The sequence below is a fragment of the Drosophila bipectinata genome, chromosome 4 (assembly GCF_030179905.1).
Source record: "Drosophila bipectinata strain 14024-0381.07 chromosome 4, DbipHiC1v2, whole genome shotgun sequence".
Taxonomy (NCBI): domain Eukaryota; kingdom Metazoa; phylum Arthropoda; class Insecta; order Diptera; family Drosophilidae; genus Drosophila; species Drosophila bipectinata.
The window spans coordinates 16,081,632-16,094,629 of NC_091740.1; the positions used below are offsets into that span (position 1 = coordinate 16,081,632).

Consider the following 12,998-nt stretch of genomic DNA (forward strand, 5'->3'; position numbering starts at 1 on the left):
ACGTTCCGTGGTTAGCTTGCTCGCAGTGAGGTTGTACACGACTTGTAGAATACTCTCGTAGAATATTTTGGCCCGGGCCTGGGCCAATAATGGGCAATATTAATTCGTCAACAAAAGAGTCTGTCCTCTGCAACTAAAACCACTGCGATAATTAAACAAGCGCACCGCGCTGGCACAGCTAAACTTACACACACACACGGCAGCTCGAAACTTTTAAGTCCGGCTCGCCAAAATTTACTCGATCGTCTGTCGGTGGGTGATGCTCACTTTGTGGGTAGGGAGTTCTATCCCAGCGACACAGTTTTTACTTCCTTCTGGGTGTGTGGTCCAATTAGGAAAGAAATTCAAATCCGATATTCAGAAAAAATGTGCCGACGGCTCAGAAAAAAATTGCAACTGCATTAACAGCTGCATTTGCGCCCACGCTTAACAACACTTTTTCAGCTAGTAATACCATAGATGGTTAAAAAAATACCAAATATTAGTTAATTACTATTGCTACTATTACTACAAGAAATAGTAGTAAAAATAGTAGTAAAAATAGTGCTAAATCATTAAGCTTTTGTCCGACAGAATTTGGTTATCTGAATTTCGGCTAAGTTAAACAAAACCGTCTTCGGTCCCGCTACAATTTTCTACGGATTCAATTTTATATATTTATTTCGCCAACGAATAGCTAAAAAATAGCATTACTTACACTTACATTCTACATAATCTTGCCTGATTAGCAAGCCATTAAATTATCAGAGTCCCAAGAAGCTGTTCCATTTTGAATTTTAGGCCTCCCATTTTGGCTGAATAGTGACCACAAGAAAATGAGCTTCGTAACTAGTCCATCGCTCATCCTCTACAACAAACAGATCCCACAATCCTCTTCACTGGTTCAAAAGTTAAAAAAAAAAATATTCAAGCATCAGTAATATAGATATGTTATCCTTTAACGATGAAAATCAAGGATCTTAAAAACAATAATTGAAGCTCTCTTATATATCCCAAACTCGAACAGTTGCAAATTAAACCCGCTAAAAGGAAAATTGATTAGAGCATTCCCAAATATTAAGTCAGACTATCAACTCACTTAAACCTACTAACCAGCCAAACAGCTTAGCCGGAAATTACCAAACCCGTTTACATCACAACGACTTTCCGTCCCTGCCAAACTAATTTAATTAATGTAACATAGAATACAATTTTAAAACATATTGTTAGTATCTTAATGCCTAAATAATATTCTATACAGTTAATAAAAACAAATTAAATAAAAAAAAAAAATAGTTACCAAAAGAAACCAAAAAAAATAAAAACGCCCTTAATAAATAAAATTGAAAATAAAATAAAATTGATAAAAGTGAAATTTTGGATTGATCGATGATCTATCAACTTTATTATTCATGTTTCTTTAATAAATATACCCAGAAAAAAATGATATTACAAAATGTTTATGAAAGCATAGTAATTGACGTTTTTTAAGTCATTTCGTAGATCGGATTTTTTTAAAAATCAGTATACGGTAAATTTCCGTGGTGTTGTGGGGAGCACCAATAATCCTCTTGAGTTTTTTTAGCTTCCCATCCATGAGCTTGGATGTTTGATGTTGGGCCTTTTTGCAATTGTGACAAAGCTTTGCTGTTATAAAATTGGCCACATTTCGCAGATGTCGTAGATGAAGGATAAGAGAGTGTAGTTCCAAAAGAAGGTATTGAGCTAGGAGATCTTGTTGCGGATTTATTAATTGTAACCCCAAAGGGAGTGGGAGATGCATTTCGTACATTTGTTTTTGGCCGAACTGTAAGATATTGATGAATACAACTATTTTGACTTGAATTGTCACCATTCTCAAATCGAGATATTTTATCAGTAGACAATTGCGCAGGACTGAAATTTACTTGAGACCCGATCTGCACTTCTTTTGGTACTTCCTGGTACCTTGTGGGAGTAAAGATCTTTTGATATTTGTTCGAGCTTTTTGATCCAATTTCATTCAATGGCAACCCATTTTTGATATTGTATAGGTTTTGATCTTCATTAGAATTACTACATACAATTCGAGGAGCTTGAAATTTTTGTTGATTGTGATATATCGCTGGTGGTGGTGCATAACTGGATAATGATATTTCTTTGGGTACAAATAGTCCTGAAGAAGAAGAGTATTTATTATTATTAACTTATGAAAAAAATAAAAAATGCAACACATAGGTTTCGTAATGAAAAAAAAAAAAGAGATTAAACATTAACAAATATAAAAAAAATAGTAAATTTCATTTATATTTAATGTTTAATTTAAAGATCTCATTGATTTAGGTCAGTGGTCGGCACCCCAATACATTGATATGATTTTAACGCATAAGTTTTAGTAACGAATAGCAGAAAGTAGGCTGTGAGCATGACGTTTCACACATTTATACTGTGTGTGTGTGGCAGAGCTCGGGCAGAGAAATTTCCTATGCCCTCGGGATAAAGCCGCACTATGGGGAATTTGACCAATTTTTGTGACAACAATTAATAACTCAAGATCGGAGCAAGATATTTGACTTCTGTTTTTTGCATAGGGTTATATTGACCAATATCTTTTACCAATAGAAAAATAGGGGGCGTGGCACCGCCCCTTTTTTTTCGTTAGCTAATGTATTTTTCTGCAGATTTTTAGAGTACTTATTAACTGGTTCTGTGACAGTACTTTGTTGTTTTGTTGTGCCTTTAACAATGTATTACAGTTTTAAGAAGAAAATCCAAATCCAAAAGTTAATTAATAATTTAAAGAAGTCAAAAGTCCAGCTCTTTGTTCTCCAACTCAATATTATATTAATGTTCACAATGCACAATATCAAAAGAGCTTTCATCCTCACCCGCCGTGGTGTCATCGGGATTTGATGAGCCCTCTAATAGGTCCAAAACCTCTAATGGAAGGAACATTTTTTTCGGTCGCTGTATTCTTTTATCTAAATTGACTAGCGAAATGATCGGATCAGAAGTACCTGTAGCTCGCAGAAATACAAGTGTGGAGCAGCGTGCTTTCTGTGAGATATATTGCCCTTTTCATGAAAAGGCAGTGTTGTCCAACGGCTTCTTGGTTTTCGGAAAACTTATAAGAGTTTTTGAATTCAGCCAAACTGCATGATTCCGGCGCTACTGACTTAAGATAGAAGAGCACCTCTCCCACATTTGCGTCAAGCAGTAGCAACATTTTGTACTCGCTTGGTCTACGATATCTCTGTACTCTTTAATAAAATGAATGAATCTTTAATAAAATGAAAGACAGCATTCTCCTTTGCGACTTTTCCCTTTGCTTCGAAACACTTCGTAAAAAAATCTGTGTTTGCCAAATTAAGGTTATGTCCTAAAAATGAAAAATTCTCGCAAAATCGGAAAAAGTGGTATTTCAAATTAAATTTATTCGAACATGAATTTAATACTCTACAACATACAATACGTTTCGTGGATGGATTCTTCTAGACTCACTTTAAATCCCTTATGGAGCATGAGACTTTATCCAAAATATGCATTGAGAAGGATACCTTCATTTTTGATCGATTACGGGGACACAACGATTTTAATCTACAAATGACGATTACAAACATATAATACAAACCACAAAGATTGGTATTCATTTCAAAAAAAGTTGTTATACTGTTTAGATTTTTATTTCTACCCTCTCAAACTTTGTTAACAAAACATAATATTTCAGTCTCCTGTGCTTTGCAATTGCAACAGCTGTGTTTGGCAGCTGATTCCTTTGTTTTGGCGCCCTCTATCAAAATTTCTGTTATGCACCACTGAAGATTGGTGAATTTGGAATGCGTTACACTGAAACTTATTCTAATTTTCTGACTATGTGAAAACATAACCTGCAATAAACTTCTCGGCTCGGAACGAAAATAGCTTTTGTTTCTCGTTGCTATGAACTTTTATTTTATGATTTTATATTTAATATTTACATATTATGAATATAATTTTGTGAGAATCTATTCTGTAAAAATTTATTATTATTATTTTCATAAAAAAATTATTTATTTAACAAAAATGTATTATACATTGATATTAGAGGAGGACTAGGGAAGCATTGGTCAGAAGAGTGAGGACTTTGTATAACACTTATAAGCGAGAAAAATTTATTTTTGACAGTGTTTCGCCAATTGTACATAGGTTACCCCTAAAAACATTTAAATACATTGGGGATGTAAAAGGGTTTTTGTCTTGCCTTCATTTTTCGATTTTGGTTGCGAAAATTCCGTTAAGGAATGTCCTTCAAATGATTGAATCAACTCCCAAACATTCACAATTTCTTCATCGGCACAAGATTCTTCCTTTTCATCTATATATGTTTTCGGGTAGAAATTAAAATAAAACGGTGTTGAATTATTTTTTATTTGATTGGTTAATTTAAAAAAATTGTCTCCATGAAGAAAGCTTGAAATTCAATAAAGCAAAAAAATGCTTTCAATAAAGCGGTATGTAGGATAAGTAATTATGTATCAGGTTAAGAACAATTGTCTTGTAGAATAAAACGCTCGTTACACATCACTTCAACAACTGTCCTATATGCGAGTGTTATAAGGCATTCCCGTGATCGGCCAAGCGGTGACAAATTCTTTTATTCGCTCTCTGCAAGATGATGCCCACGAAGCACTCACCCAGGCGGAGCCCCAGGCTGGAAGCCTCGGGCGTTCCCGCAACTGCGACCACCACGGCCACAGCAATTGGCACCGCGACCAGCTCTGCGAGTGTGGCTGGTGATCGACAGAGGCCACAGACTCCGAAGGAAAGTGGAACAGCCGCCAGGAAAGCGGCAAGTAACCTGCAGCCCGAAGCGACGGGGCAGATTACGGACCCCACAACTGTAGTGGCGGCCTTAATGGAAAGGATCGCACGTCTGGAGTCGGAGCTGGCGAAGGAAAGAGCAAGTGGAGGACAAGCAGAGGCCGCCAGAGATCCCGTTGGAATCGGGGCACGTGGCGTTGGAGTGAGCGGCTGCCACATCATGGAGCAGCGCCACGGCAGAGTTTGAGCGAAAACCTGCCCAGGCAGATGAGGGACAATCTGCAAACGGATCTCGGAGTGACGCCATCGCTGCAGTTGCCGGCACAAGTGAGTACAAATTTGCCGCCACAATGGAGTGCGAATTTGGCGCCGACGCTTGGCGGCCATTGGGCAAACGGACAACCTGTGTCAACAACAACAATACTGCGCTATTCTCCGCCATCTTGTGTGACCGCCGCAGCACAGCCGGTGCTAGGTTATGTCCACCCTGAGGTACCTGCGCCATCGCCCATATCATATGGAGCGCCGACGACAAACATACAAGGATGGACGCCACGCAGACTACCTGATCTTCCCGATTTCGAGGGTCAGCCAGAGGAATGGCCAATATTCCTGTGTGCGTTCACGGAGACAACTGCAGCCTACCAGTGCACTGAGTTGGAGAACAACCAGAGGCTACCTGCAATTGGATGCCACCTGCTGTTCAGGATTCTACCCGTGACGCTGTACGGCGAGAATACGAAGGTCGACACGTACGCACTGCTGGATGAAGGATCGTCTGTCACACTCATCGACGACGAACTCATCCGCAGCCTGAACCTGAAAGGCGAGAGTCGACAGCTGAATGTGCAATGGTTTGGTGGAAAATCCGCCAAAGAGCACACGAAGGTGGTCAGCCTGCAGATCAGCGCAGCGGGCAAACCAAAGCGCCATGGGCTGAAAAATGTGTACGGAGTGGCCAATCTGAACCTTCCGATGCAGAGCCTGCGTCAGGAGGATGTACAAGCAGTGAAGGCGAACACGCGTCTGCCGGTGATGCCGTACAACAATGCGACGCCGAGGATCCTAATTGGACTGGATCATGCGCATTTAGGAGTACCCTTCGGAACCAAAAGTTATGGATCTGGAGGGCCGTTTGCAGCAGACACCGCACTTGGATGGGTGGTATATGGACCGGTGAACGGAAAGCCGAGCTCACCGCTTCTGAATTCGTGCCTCCTAGCCGTGCCCCAGGATGATCTTCTGGAGAAGATGGTCAGCGACTACTTCGAGACCGAGAATTTCGGAGCGAAGCCGGTGCAGCCAGTCGCAGCTGGCAGAGTGGACCTGGAGCCGTCAGTCGGAGATAGCGGCGACGCACGGGCCCTGAGCACCCTGGAGAAGACGGCCAAACGTGTAGGCCAGAGATACGAGACCGGGCTGCTATGGAAGGACGACGAAGTGAGATTGCCGGAGAGCTGCAGCATGGCCCTCAGGAGGCTCGTCAACATAGAGCGTAAAATGAAGCGCGATGTGGACTTAGCGTCGGCTTACATCCGGATAATGGACGATTATGTCAAGAAGGGATACGCACGACGACTGGAGGCCGAGGAAGTCCAGAGGTTTCAGGAGGGCAAAGTGTGGTACCTGCCGCACTTCGGAGTGGAAAACCCGAACAAGCCTGGGAAAATCCGGCTGGTTTTCGATGCGGCTGCCAAGGTGGTCGGTGTGTCTTTGAATTCAGCGCTACTGAAAGGCCCACAGCGCTACAAGCCCCTGCCAGCAGTGCTCTTCCATTTTCGGGAAGGAGCGGTTGGAGTTTGTGCAGACATCAAGGAGATGTTTCATCAGGTACTGATGCAGCCGAAGGACAGATGCGCCCAGAGGTTTCTGTGGAGAGACGGAGACGACCAGCGAGAGCCGGACGTATACGAGATGGCAGTGATGACGTTCGGAGCGGCCTGCTCACCATGTTCGGCGAACTAAGTGAAGACCGTGAATGCTTTGCGGCATAGCAGCACGGACCCGCGAGCAGCCCTGGCCATCAACGAATACCACTACGTGGATGACTACGTCGACAGTTTCGCCAGCGAGGACGAAGCTATCGCCATCTCGACACGGGTGAGAGAAATTCACGCTGAAGCAGGGTTTGATTTGTGCCGATTTACCTCCAGTTCGGCAAGTGTGGTCAAAGCGCTGAACCCACTTGAGCCCATCGCCAGCGTCGGATGGACCGAAGCTGAGGAGAAGGTGCTTGGGATGTACTGGCAGCCGGCTACCGATGAGTTCAAGTTCTGCGTCAAGTACCATCGAGTCCCGAGGAACGTGATGACGGGGGAACGAGTCCCTACCAAGAGGGAGTTCCTCAGCCTGGTGATGTCTACGTTTGACCCGATTGGGTTCCTGAGCTGCTACATGGTGACTGCCAAACTGCTGCTGAGGGAGATTTGGCGGAGAGGAGTCAACTGGGACGAGCCGCTACCGGATGAATTGGCCGCAGCCTTCGAGGATTGGCGGCAAGGGATGAGTCGGATCCAGGAGTTTCGATGCCCGCGCCACTACTTTGGCGGCGGACGAGTGCGGACGCTACAGCTGCACATCTTCGTGGACTCCAGTCAATCGGCGTTTGCAGCAGCGGCCTACTGGCGGGCCACGTACGAGAACGGAGACGTGCAGGCGCACTTCATAAGCTCCAAAACGAAATGCGCCCCGCTGAGAACCATGTCGATCCCGCGACTGGAACTCCAAGCAGCGGTATTGGGCACGAGATTGATGGACACCGTCAAGCAGGAGCACGGTGTGGCGATCAGCAGCTGTGCGCTATGGACGGACTCCAAGACTGTGTTGCACTGGATAAGCAACACCCACCGGAGATACAAACAGTTCGTCGGAAACCGGGTGGCGGAGATTTTGGAATCGACAGAGGCGTCCCAGTGGAGATGGATCCCGTCCGCCGAAAACGTGGCGGATGACGCGACAAGGCCGCGCAAGGCCGTGGACCTGAGCATCGGTTCGCGATGGCTAAACGGACCGCCGTTTTTACGAGGTCCAGAGGAGAGCTGGCCGAGATCGAGCGAGGACTGGATTCCTCCGACGACCGACGACGAGGAAATGAAATGTGAGTTTGCCTTGGTCACGGTAAACTTTATATCCCTGCAGAGGTTCTCCAGCTATAATCGACTGGTGAGGACGACTGCGTGGGCGCTCAGATTTGTTCAACGATGCCGTGGAATACGTCGCGATGAAGAGGTCTACGGATTGACCGCGATGGAGTGCGCTGAAGCAGAGCGCGCATTGATACGGCAGTCGCAGCGAGAAGCGTTTGCTGAGGACAGCCAAGGAAACGTCGTCAAGGACAGCCGACTGCACGGACTGTCCCCATACCTTGACGAGGACGGAGTATTGAGAGCCAGTGGAAGGATCGATGACGCGACGTGTGTGCCATACAACGCACGTCGGCCGATCATACTGTCTCACGAGGAGGCGCTGGCAGAGATGATCGTGCAGCAACACCACGAAAAGATGTGCCACCAAAACACGGAGGCGACGATCGGATCGATTCGGAGCAAGTTCTGGATAACGAACTTGCGGAGACTGCTACGGAGGGTGGTGAGCAAATGCAACGTTCGTAAGGCACGACCCACACAGCCCGAGATGGGCCCCCTACCTGCGTATCGGCTAGAGGCCAACGGATGGCCATTTAAGTCTACTGGCCTGGACTACTTTGGGCCGCTCCTTGTGACAATTGGACGTCGCACAGAGAAGAGGTGGGTGGCACTGTTTACGTGCCTGACCACGAGGGCTATCCACTTGGAGATGGCTCACGATTTGTCCACCGACTCCTGCATAATCACCATGAGGAACTTCATGAGCCGCCGTGGACCAGTGGTCAGGATCAGGAGCGACAATGGGAAGAACTTCGTTGGAGCCGACCGCGAGGCCAAGAGGTTCAGCGAAGTGTTCGAGCCTGCACAGATCCAGGGCGAGCTGTCGTCTAAGGGAGTCGAATGGATCTTCAACTGCCCGGCGAACCCAGCTGAAGGCGGTGCCTGGGAGAGGATGGTGCAGTGCGTGAAGAAGGTGCTGGCGCACACAATGAAGGAGCTCGCGCCCAAGGAGCATGTACTGCAGAACCTGCTGATTGAGGCGGAGAGCATCGTAAACTCTCGGCCGCTCACTCATCTACCGGTGACGGTGGACCAGGAGGCTCCACCGACGCCTAACGATTTGCTGAAAGGAGCATCGGATATCCCAGATCTCCCCAAGTATGATGGACAGGAGCCCATGAGATCCGCTACTAGGAAGCAGTGGCGCATAGCAAGGATGATGCGCGATCGCTTCTGGAAGCGTTGGGTGCATGAGTACCTGCCAACTCTTGTGCGCAGGGAGAAATGGTGCAAGCGCGTCGAGCCCATCCGTCGAGGAGACCTGGTATTCATCTGCGATCCAGCCATACCACGAAGGGAATGGAAACGAGGCGTCGTGGAAGAGGTGTTCACCGGGAAGGATGGAGTACCTCGTCGAGCAGCGGTGCGGACTACCGATCGAGCCCAGACGACTATGCGTCCCGCTTCGAAGCTAGCTGTCCTGGACGTGGTGAATGCGGCTGCTTCACGGGGGTGGGGATGTCGCGGAACGAACTAGTGGCTATCGATAGTTGAGATTAGTGTTAGGTGTCAGATGTCAGTATTTTGTATGTTTAGGTTTTAAGTTTATGTTATCTGTACACACTAAATCGGGTAGCTTGGAAGAAATGATTTGGCGGATAAAGCACATCGATTTGCGCCATCACAGAAAGGGGAAGATAAGTAATTATGTATCAGGTTAAGAACAATTGTCTTGTAGAATAAAACGCTCGTTACACATCACTTCAACAACTGTCCTATTTGCGAGTGTTATAAGGCATTCCCGTGATCGGCCAAGCGGTGACAACAATAAATAATAAATTATTACAAGAAGAATTTTATAAATAAATGAGACAAATAAAAATAATATTTTGAACGCGCAACGTAAAAAACATTTGCACGTAAAGTATTCCTAAAAATTAATTTTTCTTTGGAACAAGACAATAAAACTAGCCAGTAGAAAAATTAAGTACTACACCGTTCACAAATTTGGAATACAATTTTTTTTTTTTTTTTTTTTTTTGCGGTGTTTCAGAATTTTGAAATGGTTTGTGCATCAATAAGAGCATCAGCTAGCTTTCCTGTATTCATCATAAAGCTTAGATGCCCAGACGACCCAGGGGCGCTCGAGAAACGATTTGTTAGTACGTATTAAGCTATTTGTATTTTGTTAAGCTAGGAGTTAGTAAGAAAATGTAAAATTCTATATTTGTTAAGCTTTTAAGTATTTTGTCATAAAAGGATTATGCAGTGCATATGTCGAATTACAATGGCTACGGAACAGAGGACTAAAGTTTCGAGTCCTTCTATTAGGAATGTTAAATTTTAAGCGTGTAAGTAAATGCTGGCTATCTACATCCCCGTTAATAAAGTTATGCAGAAAGACTACACCGAGAATTGTCCCATGATTTGTTAAGCTTGGTAAGTTTATAAATAAAAGTCTGCTACTGTAGGATGGAAGCTGAAGATTTGCATCCCAGTATAGACCTCTAAGTGCGAGTATTAAAATATTCTTTTGTACGGAAACTATGCGGTCCTTATGTACTCCAAATTGGGGACCCAAATCCATGAACCGTACTCCACTGTCGGATGGACCAAAGAAATAAATAAAGTTTTGGTTATGTATGGGTCATTAAATTCTTTTGACCACCTTTTAATAAAACCAAGGACTCCTTTAGCCTATTAAGGAAATATGGTCGGAAATTTAAGTTTAATGTCTAATAGGACGCCGAGATCATTAACCTGAGTTAATTTCTCTAAGGCAATCCCATTAATAGAATACGTAGCTTGCAGAGGGCAAGAACGATAAAATGACATATGCTTGCATTTTGATCCATTTAGTATTACATCATTAGCTAAACACCATTTTTGAAAGTTATCAAAGTCAGACTGAAGACTTCATTGGGCAGAGATGGTTTTATAAGGAAGACAAAGCTTTACATCATCTGCATACATAAGAACTAGAGAGTTCGTTGAAGCAGGGGGCAAGTCGTTTATGAAAAGCGTAAATAATAACGGGTCAAGATGACTACCTTGAGGGACGCCACATGTAGCACGGACCAGACGGGACTGTATGTTTTTAAATGAGACTCTTTGTGTCCTTCCATCTAAGTAGCTGGAGATCCACTTTAAGAGGTTTATAGGAAAACCCAGCATATTCAGTTTACTCAACAAGAGTGAGTAATCACTTAAATTCAGTTAATCAACTGAATCAAATGCTTTGCTTAAGTCTGTGTAAATTATATCGGTTTGATATCCCTTAAAAAAGACAACTATGACAAAGGATTTCAACTCCAGTAAATTTGTGGTGCTGGAGCGGCGCTTAATAAAGCCATGCTGACAGAGAGATATAATCGAAGAGCAAAGGTGTTGCAAATGAGGGGTAATTAATTTTTTCTAATAACTGTGGAATTGCCGACAACTTGAATGAATCAATTATGAATGATTCCTTCCTTTTACGGGCAATAACATTTTCCTTATTAAAAAAAACTTTACAAACCTTATTTCGACCTTTTCCTTAAATCTAAAATTAAAACATTGTATGATCTACAAATGTCAATAAAAATCATTGAAACACAAAAAAATATGTATAAATCCGGAGATTTTAACTTTTGATGAGTATTCTTAAGTTCGGGCACTAGAACCCATACTTTGAGTTGGATCACAAAAATTTTAAAAATGATATGTACTTAAAAGCATAATGGTCAACGCAATTAGACGGCTTACTTTATTCAATATATGGAAAAATTTTATCAATTTCTTCTCATAGGTGTACCGCGGAAACTGTGGGTGATGGAACCTACTTATGTTTGTTTTGAACTTTGGTTCAGTCAAAGATGGGACATCTTATTAAAACAGACAGATGGACATGCTTATATCAACTCAGTAGGTGATCCTGATCAAGAATATATGAAGACCTTATATTTTTGATGGGGTCTTTTGACAAAGCCGACTGTTTGTCGACCGCTCGACTTCAAGGGGCCCCTCTTAAGAACGCTTTAGCTTAGCAATGTTTAGTCGAGATACACTTTGTGCGCACATTGTGTCACTGCTTAGCAACTTAAGCTGGTCTATCATCAAATCATCCAGTTTCAGTTTCCAGTTTCCTGCATAAAAAATAACTTATAACTTCTTTAAACAAGTTAATTTGGACATTTTATTTTGGAAAAAAAATGAAAAAAAATGAACTGATGATTTATGAAAAATCTCAATGACCACACACATTCTGAAAAGCTAATTTAATGGCTCTGAAGCCCAAATAATTGTTATACCCGGTACTCGTAGAGTACATAAAAAAAGTATTTATATAATAAATAACACAGTGCGAAAATGATTTGGAACTTTTGAAGAGACCTAGAAGAAATTGTTCATTAGGTCGACATTTTCGAATTTTTGGCGTGTTTTTCGGACTTTGACGCCATTTTTTCGGTACAACTGCCAAGAAATGGTATCATTTTTGACACATATCAATATTGTCGCGTTAATTCTGAATAAAACTAGACCAATTTCATTATTTTAATTATGAAAATTGTTGAAGTTAAAACACTTTTCCCAAAACAAGTACTGTACCGAAATGAAGCTGTACCAAAAAATTGGCGTCAAAGTCCGAAAAAAAAGACAAAAATTCAAAAATGTCACTTTCTTGTGCCAACAAATTTTATCCTTATCTTGTGCAAAAAAAGCTACATCATTTAGCTATTAAAAAACGGAAATTTTAAAATCCACTAAAAAATTTTTAAAAACAAAAAAGTCCCGAAAAAGGAACTTTTTTCTAAATAAGTCAACAAACACGGTTTTATACCATATTCGACCTAATGAACAATTCCTACTAGGTCTCTTCAAAAGTTCCTCCAATTTTTTTTTTTTGGTCGCACTGTGTAATACATAAAAGGACGGCTATAGACAAGATTCCCGACTATATTACATCCGGTATTCATCTCTTCCACCCACAATTTAACTAACCTTTAAAGTTTAAACTTAAACAGTATGGAATGAAGCTGGGATAAAATAGATGGCAACAGAAAAGTATTTTTGTTTTGTTTTCTATATAAATAAAATTGATTAATCTCAATATATATAAAACAAAACTTTTTTTTTTGTCGATTAAATCGATTTAATCGATGTTTTATTTTTAAA

The 12,998-nt window shown here is 42.4% G+C and overlaps 2 protein-coding genes across 14 annotated transcripts in view; one reads left to right on the forward strand and one right to left on the reverse strand.

Annotated features, from left to right (window-relative positions):
- Positions 1 to 1,354: 1,354 nt before the first annotated feature.
- LOC108132472 (myb-like protein X) overlaps positions 1,355 to 12,998 on the reverse strand; it is a 157,259-nt gene continuing 145,615 nt past the window's right edge. For all 13 annotated transcript variants that reach the window (XM_070282347.1, XM_043213378.1, XM_070282342.1 and 10 more), the window contains one exon: positions 1,355 to 2,134. In XM_070282347.1, coding sequence (XP_070138448.1) covers positions 1,494 to 2,134 — 641 coding nt within the window. In that variant the 3' untranslated portion in view covers positions 1,355 to 1,493. The remainder of the gene's footprint in view (positions 2,135 to 12,998) is intronic.
- On the forward strand, positions 6,737 to 9,381 carry LOC138926824 (uncharacterized). Its single transcript, XM_070282376.1, has 2 exons — positions 6,737 to 6,858; positions 6,912 to 9,381. The coding sequence occupies exons 1-2, from the start codon at positions 6,737 to 6,739 to the stop codon at positions 9,379 to 9,381; spliced, it is 2,592 nt and encodes an 863-aa protein (XP_070138477.1).